At 36.8% G+C, this 19026-nt stretch overlaps 2 protein-coding genes across 2 annotated transcripts in view; one reads left to right on the top strand and one right to left on the bottom strand.

Moving 5' to 3' along the window:
- On the top strand, positions 1-16089 carry pkd2l1 (polycystic kidney disease 2-like 1). The gene is made up of 15 exons (XM_081616237.1): positions 1-2789; positions 3464-3577; positions 5630-5757; positions 6406-6659; positions 7182-7406; positions 8037-8265; positions 8340-8510; positions 9977-10158; positions 10507-10627; positions 10702-10800; positions 10873-10994; positions 11079-11196; positions 12128-12249; positions 12323-12419; positions 12777-16089. Exons 1-15 carry the CDS (start codon positions 2537-2539, stop codon positions 12810-12812), a joined length of 2271 nt encoding a protein of 756 aa, XP_081472363.1. The 5' UTR covers positions 1-2536; the 3' UTR covers positions 12813-16089.
- Positions 16079-19026, bottom strand: part of tial1 (TIA1 cytotoxic granule-associated RNA binding protein-like 1) — a 12309-nt gene continuing 9361 nt past the window's right edge. Inside the window, exon 12 of the mRNA XM_008430020.3 lies at positions 16079-18464. Within this exon, the coding sequence (XP_008428242.1) occupies positions 18353-18464 (112 nt within the window). The 3' untranslated portion in view covers positions 16079-18352. The remainder of the gene's footprint in view (positions 18465-19026) is intronic.

Raw genomic sequence — 19026 nt, forward strand, 5'->3', positions numbered from 1 at the left:
AACTGTCATTTTATTGTAGTTTTTAAGAATTAACATGACAAAAAGTTTGGATATTGCCCTGAAAGGTAACTTTAAGCCATTTTGGGATTAATTGCACATTTAGGAAGAAGTTTTTACTTCAAAGTTTAATGGAGAAACTTTTGGAAGGACACCCAGAAACGACTGATTTAATTTGTTCAACTGCCTTAACTTTAAGAAGTTAAAGAAAGTTTATATATTTATCAAATCTAAGCCTTGACTTCCCTTAAATCAGATCTTGTGACCGTTTGAGCGGTGGCACAAGCAGCAGATGAAGGACGCATACGTGCCAAGGACCTAGCTTGGGAGGCGGGGGAGAAAGAAATTAAACTCTGTTGCGTGATAATGGCCGTGTGTAATGGCTGTGTTCAGAGCCACTGAAGCATGAACACCCAAACACAGTCCTCCCTAAACGCTGTGCATTAACTTTAACGTTCAAATAATGTTAACAATGTTCACTTTTTAATCAGGCGGCTGCTTAGCTAACAAGCGGTGGAGTTGCTTCCTTTTTTCCGATGTTTTTATCTAAAAATTTTCATTAAACGTCTAAAAAGAGAACATAAATGAGAGAAAAGATACCTATTATGTAACAGATTTATTCTAACAATATTATAGATGTGAAGTGTGTCAAAATTTGGTTTATTTATTCTCCAAGTTCGTTTCGTTTAGTCAAAAAGTTATGCTAACTTGCTATTGACGGTAGGTGGTTACCATAGCAACCGGTAACTGATGGCCGCCGTTCTCCTTTTTCTGTCGCCATTCAGTAACTGTGATGGAATCAGCTCTGTTTTCTTTACGAGTATTAATATTTTAACAGTTATTTTAGACTAATTTAATTATATCCAGTATTTAAAGTGTCATTTTGCCATGTTTTGTATATGTATTTTTTTAAACATTTGTCATAATTAATGTGCATTTTACTTTAGAACCTTTAACTGTTCATTGGGAGCCATTGTGCTATAGTTTGGCTTTGCGTTATTTATTGTTTTTATTTAATGTGTACTGGTAGAAGACAATTTTCTCTAGTTAGATATGTTTTAATTTTATATACAAAGTAATGTTTCATTTATTGTGTGATAGTTTTGAACGTGTGTTGTTTTCATTTCCTGTACTGAAAAGTATATTTGTTGTTATTTATGTTAAGGATGAGATTAGTTATCTGGATTAATGATGTAAATTTATGTTAGATACTGATATAAGATCACAGTCAGCTCTGTTGCCGTCGGTTACTGGGACAGAAACATCTGGACTGAGGTTACACCTGATTTGGGATCAATAAAGTAGTTTTGAATTTGAATATAACTTGATTTTCTCTCTTGTTGGACATAAATAGAGTGAACCTGAGTGTGTTTGTTGTGAAGTTATCCTATTGGACGTTAGACAAACACAAATATTTATAATATACATGAGATTACAGGAAGTAAACAGAAAAACACACTCAGGATGAGTGTTTGCATACCTAATGAAGACTAAAGGAGAGTAGAATGTCAAAGGTGTCTGATGCTAATGGGGCAGAGACCCTTAGTGACATTTCAATTACCTCCCTCATTAATTCAGTCACAAGTGAGCAGCTGGTGACAGAGAATATAATCGACGGGCAATTAATTGATTTCCTAGAGGGGGCCTGTTAGCGCCCGGGCTGCTAATCGATAGTGACAACCCTGAATTACCAGAGAGGGTCAGACTCACTGAAATGTCCCTCAGTAGCTGTAAACAGGGATGTTAAACAACTTAATTTGGCAGAAAAAGTAACACCTGTTAAAAATAAGAACTATTTTTCCAAGAAAGAAAAACAGGTGCTACAAAAACTGCAATGTTTTTTCAATCTTATGTATTTTCCAGATTTGTGGGGTTTAAATTGATCATTTAAACAGGAAAGAAACACTGGCTTGACTGAACAAACAAACAATAAACTGAAACGGAAATATGTTAGAAAACAAACAAAGAAATGATCGAAATTGTTTTGATCATCTTTGTCGTTATGCAACAGATAAGGTTGGAAAAGTATCCAATAATTACACTCAAGTAAAAATAAAAAGTATCCATCCAAGAAATTGCTCAAGTAAAAGTAAAAAGGTTTTTTAGTATTTTAAGGACCAAAATGACAATAATTCTTAAAGTAACAGAAAAATAACATGTTTCTAAATCAGTTTCTTTCAATGTCAAACTTCTGAAACTTTGACCCAAACAGGTGTGTCTGGTGAATTATTTGGTTAAAACATGTTTGATGTTCATTCAGTACAGAAAGTGCAGACAGTAGCGACACTTCCAATAAAATGACTCAAGTAAAAGTAAAAAGTACAGCGTATGAGAAGTTTTTGTTTTTTTCTTCAAAAGTTACTCAAGTAACTAGTTTCTACCCAACTCTGGATATTAGTTTGAGCTTCACAACAAAAGCTCCTCCTTCATCCCTCTGAGGTCATCCCTCCATCATCATCATCGTCCCTCCGGCAGGTGCTGAAAAGCCGCAACTTGCCGCCCCGCATTCACTTTTCCCGCAAATTGCGAGTCCAGCAGCATGAAGAGTCTGAACAACCGGGCCGAGAGCCACCTGACGGGCCGAGCCGAGTCCGAGCTGGACGCCATGGCGGACGGCGGCTGGGTGAACCGCGGCTACTGCGGCTCCCCTGCGCCGCTGGTCAGCACCATCTACAGCCCCCAGCCGGCCTCCCTGGACCGGGGCTGCAAACTGGACCGCATCCAGGAGGAACCGGGCAGCTCCGACCAGAGCCCGGGGAAGAGGAGCAGAGGCTGCTGCAGCTTTATCAAAGGTGGGGAAACATTTAAGTTTTACAACAAATATATATCGACTTCTGTCTGCATAATGAGTGTTATCTGTGGAAAAATGGTAGAAAGGGACTTTTTTTTTTTTTTTTTTTTACCACAGCGTAATAGAGACAGAAAACACTCAGAAATGTTTCAATATCCTACAGAAGACCTGGAAATTTCTAGCAAATTTCTAGCAAGAAAAAAAAAATATCTGAAAATGTTATATTTATTTCAGAAAATTTCTACAAAACGTTTGGACCTTTTAGAGTTTCAAAATTGGAAAATGTTTGACTTTTGTAACTCAGAAGAACAGAAAATTTCAAAAGGTAGAAAATTATACATTTTTGAAACTCGGAAAATTTGAAAAAATAAAAAAATAAAATTGTGTTTTTCTAGAATATTTCTGAGTTTATTCTCAAAGTTTCTGCTTCTTTTCTAGCAAAGTTTTCTAACTTTTAAACACAATTTTGTTTTTATAACATTTTTTAGATTAATCTCAAATTTTTTGATTTTTCCCAGCAAATCTTAGATTTTTCAAACTGAATTTTCCATTTTATATCTTGAACATTTCTGATATTAATCTAAAAGTATCTGAGTTTTCTGGCAGAACTTTACTCGTCCTTTCCCCTTTACACAGTGACCGTGACACGTCTTTGTGCATTTGTGTTTCCTGCAGCGTGTTGGGGAACAGCTTGGACGGAAAACACGTCCAACAACAGGGAAAAGTTCATCCGCACCACTCTGAGGGAGCTGCTGGTCTACCTGGTGTTCCTGCTGGATGTTTGTCTCTGTAAGTGCTTTGAATTTCTGAACAGGTTTAATGTCCTAGTCAAATCACAAATTGGGATATTTACCGTTATATGTCTCTGCTAGTTTCATCCTAAGTGTTTGTTTTTAATTAAATCTAAAGGTGCAGACAATTATTTTAGTAATCAGTTAATCATTGAGTCGATTAATCAGGTATGAAATGGATCATTCTACAGATTTTTTTATGTAACCTTTTTTAATACAAAATCGGAAATATATATTAAAAGATGCAAGTAAACAATTCGATAAAGAGGACAAATACTTTTTTTCCTACAGTGGTGGAAGAGTTTTGGCTAAAACATATTTATAAGACAAACATGTTTTTTTTGTAAAGTTTTGACTTAATCAATAATTGATTAATCACAATGAATCAAATTAATAATCCTTATTTAATTAAATGACTGATGTTATTTATTTTCAGTTTTTCTAAAATATCAGAAAATACATAATGTAAGCGTATATATGATAACAATTCCAACAAGATATAAGTGTCAAATTATTAACAGTTTTAAACATTTCAAACAACCTAAATATAAAATATATAAATTTAAAAAAAAAATCAATTTTGATCTAAATTCTCTGGACATTTAAGGATTTCTCTAAAATGGTTCCCGCAGCATCATAGATCCTCCCCCGTACCTCATCGTCAGCATTTGGTGCGTTAAGCAAACATTTCTGTGTTTGTCTCATCTGAAGTTGGCATGTAGGGTTTTAATGGTTGCTATGGCAACTTGATGACGTAGTTAAGCCTCAGATTTTTTTCATTTCTCCGTCTTTCACCATCTTCTTTAGATAAAGTTGAGTTCTGGTTCGATCTACTGAAGCTAACAGAAAAACATCTCTGTCACGCTTAATTACTAATACAAATTTAATATGAAGTTTGATTTTATAAAAAACAAAAATATTGCTGTATTTATTTTGAAGCTGTTCCCATAATTGTGTTACAAGCAATTATTTCTTTGCTTTTTATTATTTCCCAATAAAATAATGTTAATTATACATCTTCCTTTTATTTGTGATGTTTTCATTTGTCTTTTTCTTACAGTTGCTTATTTTTATACAGTAGCTGCCATGTTGTATTTTAAGTGCTTTAGGAGTAAAGTATGATACCGTATTTATTTTGGACATTTTTCAGAGCAGGATGAACAAATTTTCAGGACTTTTACACTTTTTGGTTTTCATTTCATTTGCATAACGAGGCAGAAATGCATAGGGAAAAGTAAAAAGAGGAGTGGAAGAAATGTAAAAAGAACAAATGCATGGGGAAAACGCAAAAGAAAATATATAAATGTTCTGGTGAAAATGCATGAATAAGAAAAAGGAAAAACAATGTATATACATTTCGTCTTGAAAACTCATGCATATGGTAATGGAAGAGGAACGTTGACATTTCTGCTTCCATTTTTAATTTTGACAGTGTTGGTCCTCCATATAAATCAGGGTTGCAAATTATTTTCTCAATTTAGTTGCTTTTTTTTCCAAATAATCTGACATGTTTTTTCTTTTTAACTGTTGCTGTTTTTTTTAAATGTGTTAAATCAACAATCGTTCTGCGACTTGAATTAGCATTAGCATGTAGGTTAGCATGTTGAGAGAGAACATCTGGGATTAAAAAAAACAGTAAAAAAAATCTAAATTCAATGTTACCTCTTCGTGGAAGATAATTACATAATTTCCATGGGTATTTCTGAGTATTTGAGTAAATCTGAGACTAATTGCGGATGGAAACTTTCCTCTCAATGCCGCTGTTGTTGCTCTTTTATCCAGCTGAGCTTTGGGAGTGAAAGGGAAACAAGTGCTGCTGCTGTCTTGGCTTTTAGCGATAAGAGCATTTAGCTCCTTTTGTGGCTTTGTTTAGTTGGACTGTCATTGTTTGACGAGGCTGTTTGCCTCCAGCCGACAGGCTTTATCCAAACAAATTACCGGGACTAAAATGGATCCTTTTAGCGCAGCGGCGACCCGAACAAAGCCCGCGGTTTTCTTATCTGGGAGCTAGCCAGGTGCTAACAATGTGATTACGCTGATGTGCTTTCAGTGACCTACGGTATGACCAGCTCCAGCAGCTATTATTTCACCAAAGCCATGACGGATCTGTTTGTGGGCTCGGCCAGCCAAAATGGAGTCACGTTTCAGACCATTGGCACCATGGCCGACTTCTGGGACGTGAGTCTCGCGTTTGTTTTTCGACGTTTTGTTTGCTGATATAAATGTAAGATGGCGTGTCAGGGCTGTTGTAGATAGAAGAAAATTCCTGCCAACAAACTGAGAAATTTTGAGATTAATATCAAAACTTTTCTAAAAAGAGCAAGGACATTTCTGAGTTTGAAAAGTTGAAAATTTGCTAGAAAAAACTCAGTAATTTTGTGATTCAGCTTAGAAAAATTCTCGGGAAAAAAAATTCTTCAAAAATAAAACTTTTGACTTTTGGAAATTTTCAAAATTCAAAAATGTTCAACTTTTGGAGCTCAGAAATTTCCAAGTGTCTTCTAGAATATTTCTGAAAATAGTCTCAACATTTCAGATTTTTTTTTCTACCAAAATTTGTTTTTTACAAGCTCAGAAATTTCATTGATTTTCTATTAAAAATAGAGGCCAATCTAAGAGTTTCTGAATTCTTTTCTATCATATTTTTATTTTTCAAGTTCAGAAATGTCCAGTTTTTTTATATATATATCTTTTTAGAAAATTTTATCTCAAAGTTAAATTTTATCCTGTTTTTCTATCTGTAGTGGCTCTAATCCGCCGTCGTACAAATGAGAGAATGAGTTCAAGTTAAAATCAGTCTTTGTCTTATTCTCTCTGTAACACCAGTACGCCCAGGGTCCGTTACTGGACGGGCTTTACTGGACCAAATGGTACAACAACCAGTCCCTGGACAGCGGAGACCAGTCGTTCATCTACTATGAGAACATGCTGCTCGGAGTTCCCCGGATGAGGCAGATTAAGATTAAAAACAACTCCTGCAAAGTCCATGAAGACTTCAAAGATGAGATTTCCGGATGCTTTGACGTCTACAACGAGAAGAAGGAGGACGATCTCAGCTTCGGTCTCATCAACGGCTCTGCGTACGCGGCTTCTCATCTCCTACGAAACAACGATGGGGTGGCTTTTAAAGCGACACAGTCAAAGATAAACAGCCGTAATCTGGATTACGTAGTTTTTCATGGGAGAAAAAATAGGGATTTGTTCTAAAAAGTTATATTTTCACAATGTTATTTATTTTTCATTCATAAATTTCACAGTTCTAAGGTAAATATTTAGTTTTTAAACTAAATATTTAGTTTTTAAACTGAACCAAATCCTTAGTTGGTAAACTAAAGATTTAGTTAGCAACCTAGATATTTTTCTTGCTAACTCAACGCGAACCTAAGTATTTACTTTGTAAATATTTAGTTTGCTAATTAAAATTTTAATGGATGAAATAGCCCAGATTAATGGTGTCTCTTTACAACAAACCCCATACTATATATATATATATATATATATATATATATATATATATATATATATATATATATATATATATATATATATATAAAAACATCGTTGCGGCAGCATTGAGAGAAATAAACCTTCCTCCTCTGTAGGTGGCGCTACCACACAGAGAAAAACATCAAAGGTTCCTCCTACTGGGGCCTCCTGACCACCTACAGCGGCGCCGGGTTCTACCAGGACCTGAGCCGGACCAAGGAGGACAGCGCCAACATCCTGGCAGAACTGATGGAAAACCTTTGGCTGGACCGAGGAACCAGGGCGGTTTTCATCGACTTCTCAGCCTACAATGCAAACATCAACATGTTCTGTGTCATCAGGTGAAGTTTTCCAACATTTTATCGCATTAAGAACTTTAAATGGTTCCTTGAACAGGTTAGGATGGGTCTATGGACGATACAAAACACGTTTATCCGATTTGTTTTGCATAGAGTCACTCTTAGATGACATTGTACAACAGTACATCTTTGAAAAGCAGAAGTGGAACCTTCTGCACAACAAACAAGAACACAGAAAGTTTTTTCTGGGTGGTAAATCAACAGCAAAACATCTGCCTTTTCCAGCAGCCATTGTACAGCGCATACAGCGGTAAAACTAAAAGTGCTAGACACCAAAGAACATTAATTTACTCCCAGAAAACGACGGGGTGTTTTTTCTTATAAGATCTTGGGTTGTTTTTAGAAGCAGGTAAAACCCAAATGAAAGTATGAAAATATGCAAAATGTGAATTTTGCATAGTAGATACATTTTAATGTATTTTACTGGTTGCTGTGTCACAGACCAACACAGATTAGAGCAGATTCGCAAAGTGGTTCGTTGTTTTTCATGAAGGTTTTCTGTGTTTATCTGTTCAGCCATTCGGAGGAACAACGGCTGGAATTTATTTAATTTATTTTGGTTGCATAAAACTCGTTTTGGTTCTTTCTGACCGGTCGGTTTGCGTCTCCCAGGTTGGTGGTGGAGTTCCCAGCGACCGGCGGCGCCGTCCCGTCCTACCAGATCAGAACCGTCAAACTGATCCGCTACATCACCCACTGGGACTACTTTGTCCTCGGCTGTGAGTTGGTCTTCTGCGTGTTCATCCTCTACTACGTGGTGGAGGAGATTCTGGAGCTGCGGATACACAAGTTCGCCTATTTCAAAAGCATCTGGAACATCCTGGACATACTGGTCATACTGGTAGGAGACGGATTCAGGCCCAGATTCAGATCCGCTGTTCGTACTGAAGGAAGTAACGGCGTTTTTCTCTCCAGCTCGCCATCGTTGCGATTGTCTTCAATGTCTTCCGGACCATCAAAGTGGATAATCTGCTCGGGTCGCTGCTGGAACAGCCGGATTTATATGCCGATTTTGAGTTTCTGGCTTTCTGGCAAACCCAGTACAACAACATGAATGCTGTGAATTTGTTCTTCGCCTGGATCAAGGTAAACGTTTCACATCTTTTACCGTTTATTGTTACACTTTAAAAAGTTTCCAGGCTCCTTAAATGTTTCAGATCAGCAAACTGATAAAGATAAACAGGTGTAATCTGGGTTATTTAGCTTTAGGCATTCATTTTTAAATGTCCTAATTTCACAATGTTATTAATTTTTCATTCGTAAATTTCACAGTTCCAAGGTAAATATTTATTTTTGAACTAAATATTTAGCTCCACATTTAGTTAGCAACTAAATATTTATATATTTAGCAAGCAGAATTTTAAACTTGTTGTTAAATATGTTTGTTTTTTTAACAAACTAACTATTTAGCTTGTTCGTTAAACATTTAAGCTCTGGGCTAAACATTTAGCTTACAGACTATGTATATTTTTTATATGCTAACTATTTTGCTTTCTCGCTCAACCTTTAGATCTGAGCTATTTATTAGTTTAACATTTAGTTAACAAGCTATTTTGCTTGCTATCTAGACCAGTGGTTCTTAACCTTTTTTGGGGTACCGAACCCCCCAGTTTCATATGCGCATTCACCGAACCCTTCTTATTCCTCTCTCTTCCACCCCTCACCCCCCGCCCCCGACACAAAAAATACTTTGCGGTATTCTGATTTAGTAATGTAATTATATTAGCTGTGTTACCACCCCCACGCCACTAGAGGCAGTAGCAACCCCAATCAGAGCAACCCCCAGCTCTGATTGGCTAAGCAATGTAAAGTGATCCTCTGCAGCAAGTGATGGCAAAGAGGGGCGTCATCACAACTTTACACAAGTGAGTCTTTACCTCCGCGGCAGAGGCTCCGCCAAACCCCTGAGATCGACTCAGTGAACCCCTGGGGTTCGATCGAACCAGGTTAAGAACCACTGATCTAGACATTTAGCTCATAGCTAAATATTTTTTAACTGTCAACTAAACATTTAACTTTGAGCTACATATTTACAGATTAGTTAGTGACAACCAGTTCACTTGCTAACTAAACATTTGCCCACCAAGCTAACAGCTAGGAAGCTTACTGCTTGCTAGCTGAATATTTAGCTCTGAACCAAATCCTTAGTTGGTAAACTAAAGGTTTAGTTAGCAACCTATTCAAAATAAACATAATATAAATAATATAGTTTTTAAATAGTTTTGTCATTTAATAAGAGAAAAGGTAACTAGTATCCCTGTGTGAAAAAGTATTCACCTCTAAACCTCGGAGGCGACTGTGAGGCAGTGAGCTGTTCACTGCAAAAACACAAAAACTTACCAAGTATTTTTGTCTAATTTCTTGTGAAAATAATATTTTAATTTACACACAGACTATATCTTGCTGATATAGGAAATATACTTTTTCACATACAAGCTAGCAAGCTAGCTAAGTTAGCAGACGCCATTTTAAAATTAGCCTTTAGCTGTAACTTTTCAGGGTAACGAAGGAGAAAACCATCAGACAGTAACCTCCTTTTGGTCTTTCTGTAGATTTTCAAGTACATCAGCTTCAATAAGACGATGACGCAGCTGTCCACCACGCTGGGCCGATGCGCCAAGGACATCCTGGGCTTCGCCATCATGTTCTTCATCGTCTTCTTCGCCTACGCGCAGCTTGGATACCTGCTGTTTGGAACCGAGGTCGAATCCTTCAGCACATTCGTCAAGTGCATGTAAGTGGTGACAGATATCCAGAGTAACTAGTTACATTTACTCTTTTGAAAAAAATTACTTTTAGGAGTATTTTTACTGCGCTGTACCTTTTACTTTTACTTGAGTAATTTTAGTTTGAAGTATTTCGACTCTTATTTGAATAGATTTTCTGTATTTTCTACCCATTGAACATGTTTTTATTTGCAGTTTTAATTAAGAACAACTACTTTTTATTTTTACTTCAGTAAAAATATGTTGAAGTAGTTCTACTCTTAATTGAGTAATATTTTTATTTACCCACTGCTGTAAATATAGCTACCAAACAGATTTTAACTGGAAAAACTGCGTCGGTTTTCCTTCTGTTGCAGTTTCACGCAGTTCCGGATAATTCTCGGCGACTTCGATTACGACGCAATCGACCGCGCAAACCGAGTCCTGGGGCCCATTTACTTCGTCACCTACGTGTTTTTTGTTTTCTTTGTCCTGCTGGTAAGAATTTCTGCAACAAATGTTTGATTTTTAGGGCTAAACCTGAGCGGTGGTTCATGTGTTTTTCCTTCCAGAACATGTTCCTGGCCATCATCAATGACACCTACTCAGAGGTCAAAGAGGAGCTGTCGTCTCAGAAGGACGAGCTGCAGATTACTGACCTCATCAAACAGGTACGGACCAGATTGAATCGCCTAATATCCACACAAGGATTACTAACGACACGGATTCCTTAAAACCTCCAGAGCTACATGAAGACTTTTATGAAGCTGAAACTGAAAAAAGAGAAAATATCGGACGTTCAGAAAGCTCTGCAGTCCGGATCCGGAGAAATCGAATTCAAGGATTTCAGAGAGACTCTTAAAGAGTAAGAGGCAATTCGTAAAAATATTATTATTATTATTACTATTATTATTATAAATCCTGTCTAACATCAGAGCTGAATTTGCAGGATGGGTCATGAAGATAAGGAAATATCTGCGGCTTTCTCGCAGTTTGACCGAGACGGAAACCAGGTTCTGGATGTAGACGAACAAACGAGGATGAAAATTGAACTGGAAGAAAAACGGGTTTGTTTCAAATTAAATCAATCATCAGTTTTTACAGTGTCTTGGAAAAGTATCCCATTTATTTCAGAAAATGTGGGGAAAAAATCCAAGATTTTTTCTGGAAAAAAAACCTCCCAAATTTTGAGTTTAATCTCAGAAATTTCCTGTAAAAAACCTGGGAATGTGTGAATTTCAGAAGTCAAAAATGTTACATTTTCAGAAAAGTCGAAAATTTTCTAGAAGAAAATCTGACATTTTGAGATTAATCTCAGGAATTTTCAATAGTGTCAAGGTTTGAAAAGTAAAAAAAAATTTAAGTTTTGGAAATATACTGACGCAAATCATAATTTTGACTCGAGTTATACTTTTGAGTTTTAAAGTCAATTTAGTAAATTGCCAGATTTAAAGTCATAAGTTTGGGGGCAGAAGTGCCTCTTTGGGTTTTAGTGGCTGCAGACCTTTTGGTTTATCACAACAAATCTCAATAAATAATTTGAAGTTTATGATTATAACACAGTATGCACAGTGGTGCAGTTGGTAGAGCTGTTGCCTTGCAGCAAGAAGGTTCTGGGTTCGATTCCCGGCCTGGGGTCTTTCTGCATGGAGTTTGCATGTTCTCCCTGTGCATGGTGGGTTTTCTCCAGGTACTCCGGTTTCCTCCCACAGTCCAAAAACATGACTGTCAGGTTAATTGGCCTCTCCAAATTGCCCCTAGGTGTGAGTGTGTGTGTGCATGGTTGTGTGTCCTGTGTGTCTCTGTGTTGCCCTGCGACAGACTGGCGACCTGTCCAGGTGACCCCGCCTCTCGCCCGAAATGTTGGCTGGAGATGGGCACCAGCACCCCTCCCGACCCCACTGAGGGAAAAAGGGTGCAAGAAAATGGATGGAAGAAAATGGATGGATTATAACGTCACAAATTATAAGTAAATTAATTATTCTGTGTAAAAATCAGGATGCTCTTAACGCCGAGCTGAACAACCTGGGAAGGAACTACGGAAAAGAGTTTCCGGAGAATCGTTCGGCCTCAGACGATGAAAAGAGCCGAGGCTTCGTGGCGCAGGACCAGCTCCTCAGGTAAAAACGGATTAATTTGGGAAAATGAAACGTGACGGTGAAACGGATTGAAAGCAGGTTTTGTTCCTGACAGGCTGAGCAGGCGGGTTCTGCAGATGGAAACGTCGGTGGCGGCGCTCACATCCAGGATGGACCTGATCATGGAGAAACTGGGATTAACGGGAAACAACGTCAGTATTCAGATTAAACCAGATTAAAATGTTTCTATGCTCTGTTGGGCAAAAGTTTTCTGCTTTTCTTTACTTTAAGAGCCTGAAATTTGAAATGAAATTTTGTTTTTGAAAAAGGGATCAAATTTCATATAGTAGTAAAATATATAATTTTTATTTTTCAAAAATCATGTAACGATGGAAACTCATTTGAAAGAAAAAGCAGGAAGTCATTTTTACGAGTTTCAGTTTCATTATGAAAGGCAAAGTCATAGTTTTGACTTTTAGTCGTAATTTTCAGATTTAAAGTCATAATGTTGATATTTTCCAAATAAAATCTCCTTTATTTATCTGACTTTATCTGATTTTCTCCTCCAGAGCGATCGGTCGTCCTCACTGACGTCTCGGATGTGATGAACCTGCTGGAAGCGGATCAGCGAAAAACATCACCGCCTGAAAACAAGCTGGCAGCAGCAGCAGGTTGTCATGGAAACGTGTAAACACTGTAAAAATGATTACGACTGTATCGCCTACCAGCTATCTGACTGCAGCAGAACGACGGCGCAACAGGGCCAGAAGAGCAGGAGCAGTAAACTTCAGCCAAAACACCCAGAAATTTTAAGATTAACCTCCGGAAATTTCAAGGTTATGGGAAAAAAATGGTTATGGGTTTCTGCTTTTGAAAAATCTAAAATATTAAATTTTTGTAAATTTTCCGTGTTTGAAAAGTCAAAAATTTGTTGGAGAATAATCAAATAATTTTAAATTCAAAATTTCTAGAAAATAAATTAGATTTTGAGATTCATTTCAGAAAACTTGGAAAACAAATCCAAGGTTGTTTTCTGGGGGGGAATGCAATTCTGTCAGTTTCAAAAGTCAAAATATTTTAAATTTTTAAAATTTTCTGACTTTGAAAACCCTGAAATGTTGAAATTAAACTCAGAAATTTTCTAAAAGTAAATTGGAAAGTTCTGAGATAAAAATGTCCTAATTTTTTAATCTCAGAAATGTTCTGGAAAAAATGTTGGAAATTTCTGCATTTGAAAAGTTTAAAAATTTTTGACTTTTGGAAACTTTTTGAGCTTGAAAAGTCAAAACTTTTCTAGAAAAAAACTCCCAAATTTTTAAATAAGAGATTTTCTGCAAAGAACTTGGAAATTTGTTTCCAAACATTTTTTTTAAACTTTTGAAACCCTAAGAATTTATTTAAATCAAAATTTGTTGACTTGAAATCCCCAAATTTCCATGTTTTTTTTCTAGAAAATTTATTTCAAAATGTTGCTTATTTTGATAGAAATGAACTTTTTGTTCCATCTGCAGCAGCCTCAATGTGCCGCTGTGCAGTAGAGATGAGACAGAAAGCAGATTAATGTTTAGCTGGTTTCAGTGGCACAGCCATGTTCCTAAAAACTAAGTACACCCTGTGCTGTAACATCTTACACCACCGGTAGCAGAAAAGCTCCTGCTGGTCAATTGTTCTCACTAGGATGAAATTCAAACAGATTGGAAGTGACTCAATCTGACTCCACAAAAATCTGATTTCATCGTTGTGAGATTATTCTGCTGTTAAATATTTCCATCTCTACCAGGTGAGCCAAAAAACATGGAGGGCGTCTTTAGAGCTTCTACTTCAATCATTTTTAACTATCTTGTTATTAATGCTAACAGTTAGCATTTAGCATACCGAGGCCGCCTGGAGGCAGACATTTCCCACTTTTTTTTAATTTTTTTATTTGTCCTGTCCAGTTGTAAATAAATCAGAGTTTATGTCAAAGTGCCAAAAAGAATCTGAACTGTTTTATTTTTCAGACGTGGAGCATTACAGGTATCACAATAATGGACCAATTTTTATATATATATATATATATATAAAATTTGAAGAATTTGCTCTGGGTTGATTTCAGTCATTTTGGACAAGGGGGTGGAAAAGAGAAAGACGTAAGAAATATTTTCCACATTTGGAAAATGTTCCTTTAACATCCTGGAATCGGCCTTATAACCAGCGGTGCTTTCATTTAATTTTTATGAAAAGTGGGGGTTAGGTCTGGCCTGTAAAAAAATGTAGGCTGTCGAAACTTTAAAAAATAAAATAACAACTTCAGGGGTGGGCTGTGGTCCCCTTTATCCCCCCTTTTGAAAGTGCCACTGCTTATAACTTTCCACAGACTAATACTGAGCAGCAGCTGCTCATTGTTTCAGAGCAAATAACTACAAAAACTAATGGTCTTAATGGTGTTAACGCTAATAAATAAATAAACTTCCCCACTTTACTCATACAGAAGCAGCAGGGGTGTACTTAGTTTCTATCATTGGAGATCAAAACTTTCTCTTCGCTATGATTGTAAATCTGTGTTGCTAAATAAATACCTACACAGTGGTGTTAGTGAAAAAATAAAATGTATTTACTTCATATTCTAATCATGTTGCCTTTTCAGAATGAGCACAAAAGCTCATTATATACTGGATAGTAGTTTAGTTTGACTAGACCAGTGGTTCTTAACCTGGGTTCGGTCGAACCCCAGGTGTTCGGTGAGTCGGTCTCAGGGGTTCGGCGGAGCCTCTGCCGCGTAGGTAAAGACACACTTGTGTAAAGTCGTGATGACGCCCCGCTTTGCCATTACTTGCTGCAGAGGATCACGTTACATTGCTTAGCCAATCAGAGGATCACGTTACCTTGCTTAGCCAATCAGAGGATCACGTTACATTGCTTAGCCAATCAGAGGATCACGTTACTTTGCTTAGCCAATCAGAGGATCACGTTACGTTGCTTAGCCAATCAGAGGATCACGTTACATTGCTTAGCCAATCAGAGGATCACGTTACGTTGCTTAGCCAATCAGAGGATCACGATACATTGCTTAGCCAATCAGAGGATCACGTTACATTGCTTAGCCAATCAGAGGATCACGATACATTGCTTAGCCAATCAGAGGATCACGTTACATTGCTTAGCCAATCAGAGGATCACGTTACATTGCTTAGCTCACCGCAAAGCTCACAGTTTTTACCAAATTCTGTAGCTTTCGCTGTACTTCTAAATCTGCTGCTTAGTCGCATCTTTTGGGGTTTCTACTGCCTCTAGTGGCGTGGAGGTGGTAACACAACGAATATAATTACATTACTAAATCAGAATACCGCAAAGTCTTTATTATTTATTATTAATTTTTAATTCTCTTAAGAATGTAGAGCTAATTAAATGATCTAAATAAGACCTTAAAGTGGTTCCAGTTTCTCTCGATGGCCAACCTGTTGAAACTGCGGCACATTTTAAATACCTTGGGTCGTTCCTGGACAGTCAGCTCAACTTTGCTGAAAACACTGATTATAGTTTGAAGAACTGATCTCAGAGACTCTACCTTTTAGGAAGACTTGGAGATCTTGGGGTGACCCAACTAGACTCTAGTTGAATTTTGAATTTTGGGGGGGGGGAAAACATGTTTTATTTATCACTGCAGAAGGGTTCAGTGAATGCGCATATGAAACTGGTGGGTTCGGTACCTCAAAAAAGGTTAAGAACCACTGGACTAGACCTATGAGGCCTTTAGAAGTGAGCTGCAAAAATCTTTACTTTGATTAAATCTGTTAATGTTGCATAAAAAGCAGTTTTACAGTGCTTGTGTTTTGCTGTCAGACTCATAGAAAACATTCATGATGTCTAATAAACGTCCTGAACAACGAGGTACAAATGCTCCTTTATTTGAAGTGACTGAGTTTTCTGTTCTGCTAACGGCTCCAAAAATAATTACATTCACGTTCGAAGCGATTCGTTTGTGCAGCTCAGCCGCTTCCTGCTGCACAGGAAATGGCACACACACATAAATACCAGGAAAAATTCAACGTTTTCAAAACCAATCGGCCGTTTGACTTTATTAACAAATCAGTTAAGGCGAATTCATAAATTATGCTGCTAAAATATTCAAAAAGAATATTCTTCTAGAGGGTGTTTACCAACATTATGTACATTTTATAAAGGTTTAATATTCCTTGAACACTTCAAAACTGAAAAGAACCAAAACATTTCGTTCAGCAGACAGAAATTAGCTTTTTAAAGGGCACATATCATACATCATATCCTAAACCAGCAGTAGATTTTTAAAAAGATTTTTTAAAATAAAAATACCTTGGTAACCACACTGCTCTTGAACAGGAAGTGAATACCATATATGGAAGCTGTGATATTCAGTTTTTATGTTTTTTACTGGAGAAACTGTTTGGTTTAAACAGGGGAACATGTCGAATGGATGTTTTATTCTCAGCATTATGAAATAAAGGAACAAAGAGGACACAACAGAGTTTATAACCCGGCTACAACGGATCACCGCTAAGGTGGACATGGTTGTTTGTGAGCATAAAGTTTACCCAAAAATTAAATACCTTTTTTCTTTTTCCAGCTGTTTTTATTTGTCCACAAAATGTTTATTGATTTCTGCAGGTCAAATTAAATCCCCAAAGGTTCTTGATGCATGTTTAGCCCTGATAATTAGCTTCAACGTTGAGCATCAAAACCAAACAAATGAGTTCAACTGCAAATCAGTATTTATTCCTCTGATCCAACACTTTTAGGTCTAAAGAACTTGGTTTACAAATAACAAACCTGGAGATAAACTTCTAGAGTTTGACTGGTGTGTCACAACGCATCGTGGTAAAAGACAGACATTTTATGTGGAAAAAGTGAGACTTGCACAATCACTGTACATGTATTCTGGTCAGAATCACATCAGCTGGCAAAATTTGTGGTTTATATTTTGTTTTTGTGGTGAATTACGGCACCAAAAAGAGCAGATAAATCCCAAGGTCGGGTGCCGGTTGGCTAGGTCTCCTCAAAAATCACCATATAAATATTCATCTTATTTAAAATTCAAGATGGAGACTTTTCATCACTCTTGAGCAACTTCTAAGATTTTTTTTCTCAATTTTTATCATGGTGAAAATGCTGATACATGCCCTTTAAATTCTGACACACCATGCAGAATAGCACAAATAAAACCCAAAACAGCAGGATTCAAGTAATTGTCTTATTGTAAATTGACTAGAAATAAAAATGTTTTTAAAGACCAAAAAAAAAACGTGCTAAATTTTGGAAGCACCAAATGAAAATGAAATAAATCCTGCTGTCAACCAGAAACCAACATTTAAAAAGAGAGAGAGCTCCTGTGACCAAAACGGCTTCAAAATGAGCAAAAATCCTGCCACCTCCCCCAGGTTTTAATGTTATTTACACAGGGACTGAAAAGGTGCAGCTTTGTCCAGATTCAACAGCATAAATTCAAACTCGGCTGCATTATCGTCCAAAATAAAACGTCTGAAAACGACAATCCCTCCACTGCAAAAAACAAACTCCTTTAAAAAGATGGCGTTCTTAGCATTTCTTTGTACACAAACTTTATTCAGGAAAACAAAAATCCCACTTAGATTTCTGACATATTTTAAAGAGCAACACGAAGCAGCAGGATAATAATCTTCAAAAAGATCGATTTATGCAAAACTGCGTTAAAACCCGACATGAAAAGGAAAAACTAAAACGTTTTGCTGTGTTTTAGAAAAATGTCCCGATTAGTAAATCCACTAAAATACATTTCTAAAAATGTTTCCAGACTGTCAGGGAGGATAATTTAACATTCATGCAGCTAAATTCATCACATCCAAAATGTTTTGAAATGTGAAGTTTTGGATTTAAAAACTGTAAGTTTTTCTGTTTGGATTTCAAATGTTTAGTTTTGTTTATCCTTCAGTATTCAGGCCAGGTTAGCTGCTTTGGTTTTCCTTTTCCAAAACATCAAAATAGTAAATAATCACCTTATAAACAAAGTTCTGAGTCGGGAAGAGAGTGATTTATAAAACCGGTTGTTAACGACCAAACTCTGTATAAATACGACTCCTGCTCTCTCGTTTCTGTCCGGATGAAAAGTGCCGTTTTGTTTTTCCCTTGGTGGTGCGTTCGGGTCGGAAACGTCTCACTGCATCTGGTAGCCGGCCATGTTGAAATTCCCCACGTTGGAAACGACGGCGTCAGGAGGCGTCGGGGCCGAGGCGTAGCCGCCCATCCAGGCCGTCGACTGCGACTGCCTGCAGGCCGAGCAGAGCAGCAAATATTCACTCAGATATTTCAGTTTCAGCGGATTTTACTAAACGCTGAGCAGAGTTTAAAAAGTCTGGGGGAAGAAAACGGTTTTAACTGATTCTGCAAAGTTTGTTCACTTTATATCTTGCATAACTTACATCTTTTTTAAAAACATGTAAAACAAAACAAACCTAGAAAATAAGAGAAAACATTTTTTAACTTTACCTGTTGCAATCAGCAATAAATCAACTAATTGCATGATAAATTAAAGCAAGCGCAATAATTTCCGTTTGCATGATTTGTCGTTTCTCTCCTATCAAAAACTGGATGATAAAATGTTTCACTCTGGTGCGTTTAAAACCCCAAACTGTCCTTTTTATCAGGACTGTTGTATTTAATGCACAGATATGAACATTTGTGCCGATATCGATATCCAATATTAATATTTCCGATATGTCTATAATCTATATTTACTGATATATGAATTTCACTACTATTTCAACATTTTGGGGAAAAAAACAACCAGAAGAGTTTCATTTATCGGACCAATATCGATTTGTTAAAAAA

The sequence above is a fragment of the Poecilia reticulata genome, chromosome 15 (assembly GCF_904066995.2).
Source record: "Poecilia reticulata chromosome 15, P_reticulata-male-v2, whole genome shotgun sequence".
NCBI lineage: Eukaryota > Metazoa > Chordata > Actinopteri > Cyprinodontiformes > Poeciliidae > Poecilia > Poecilia reticulata.

What these genes read in the sequence shown, in the direction of transcription:
- pkd2l1 (XM_081616237.1), top strand. Translation starts at nt 2,537, where the DNA reads ATGAAGAGTCTGAACAACCGGGCCGAGAGCCACCTGACGGGCCGAGCC. An exon ending in AGCACATTCGTCAAGTGCAT is followed by an intron (nt 10,159 to 10,506) that starts GTAAGTGGTGAC and finishes CTTCTGTTGCAG; the next exon opens with TTTCACGCAGTTCCGGATAA. An exon ending in TGGGATTAACGGGAAACAAC is followed by an intron (nt 12,420 to 12,776) that starts GTCAGTATTCAG and finishes TTTCTCCTCCAG; the next exon opens with AGCGATCGGTCGTCCTCACT.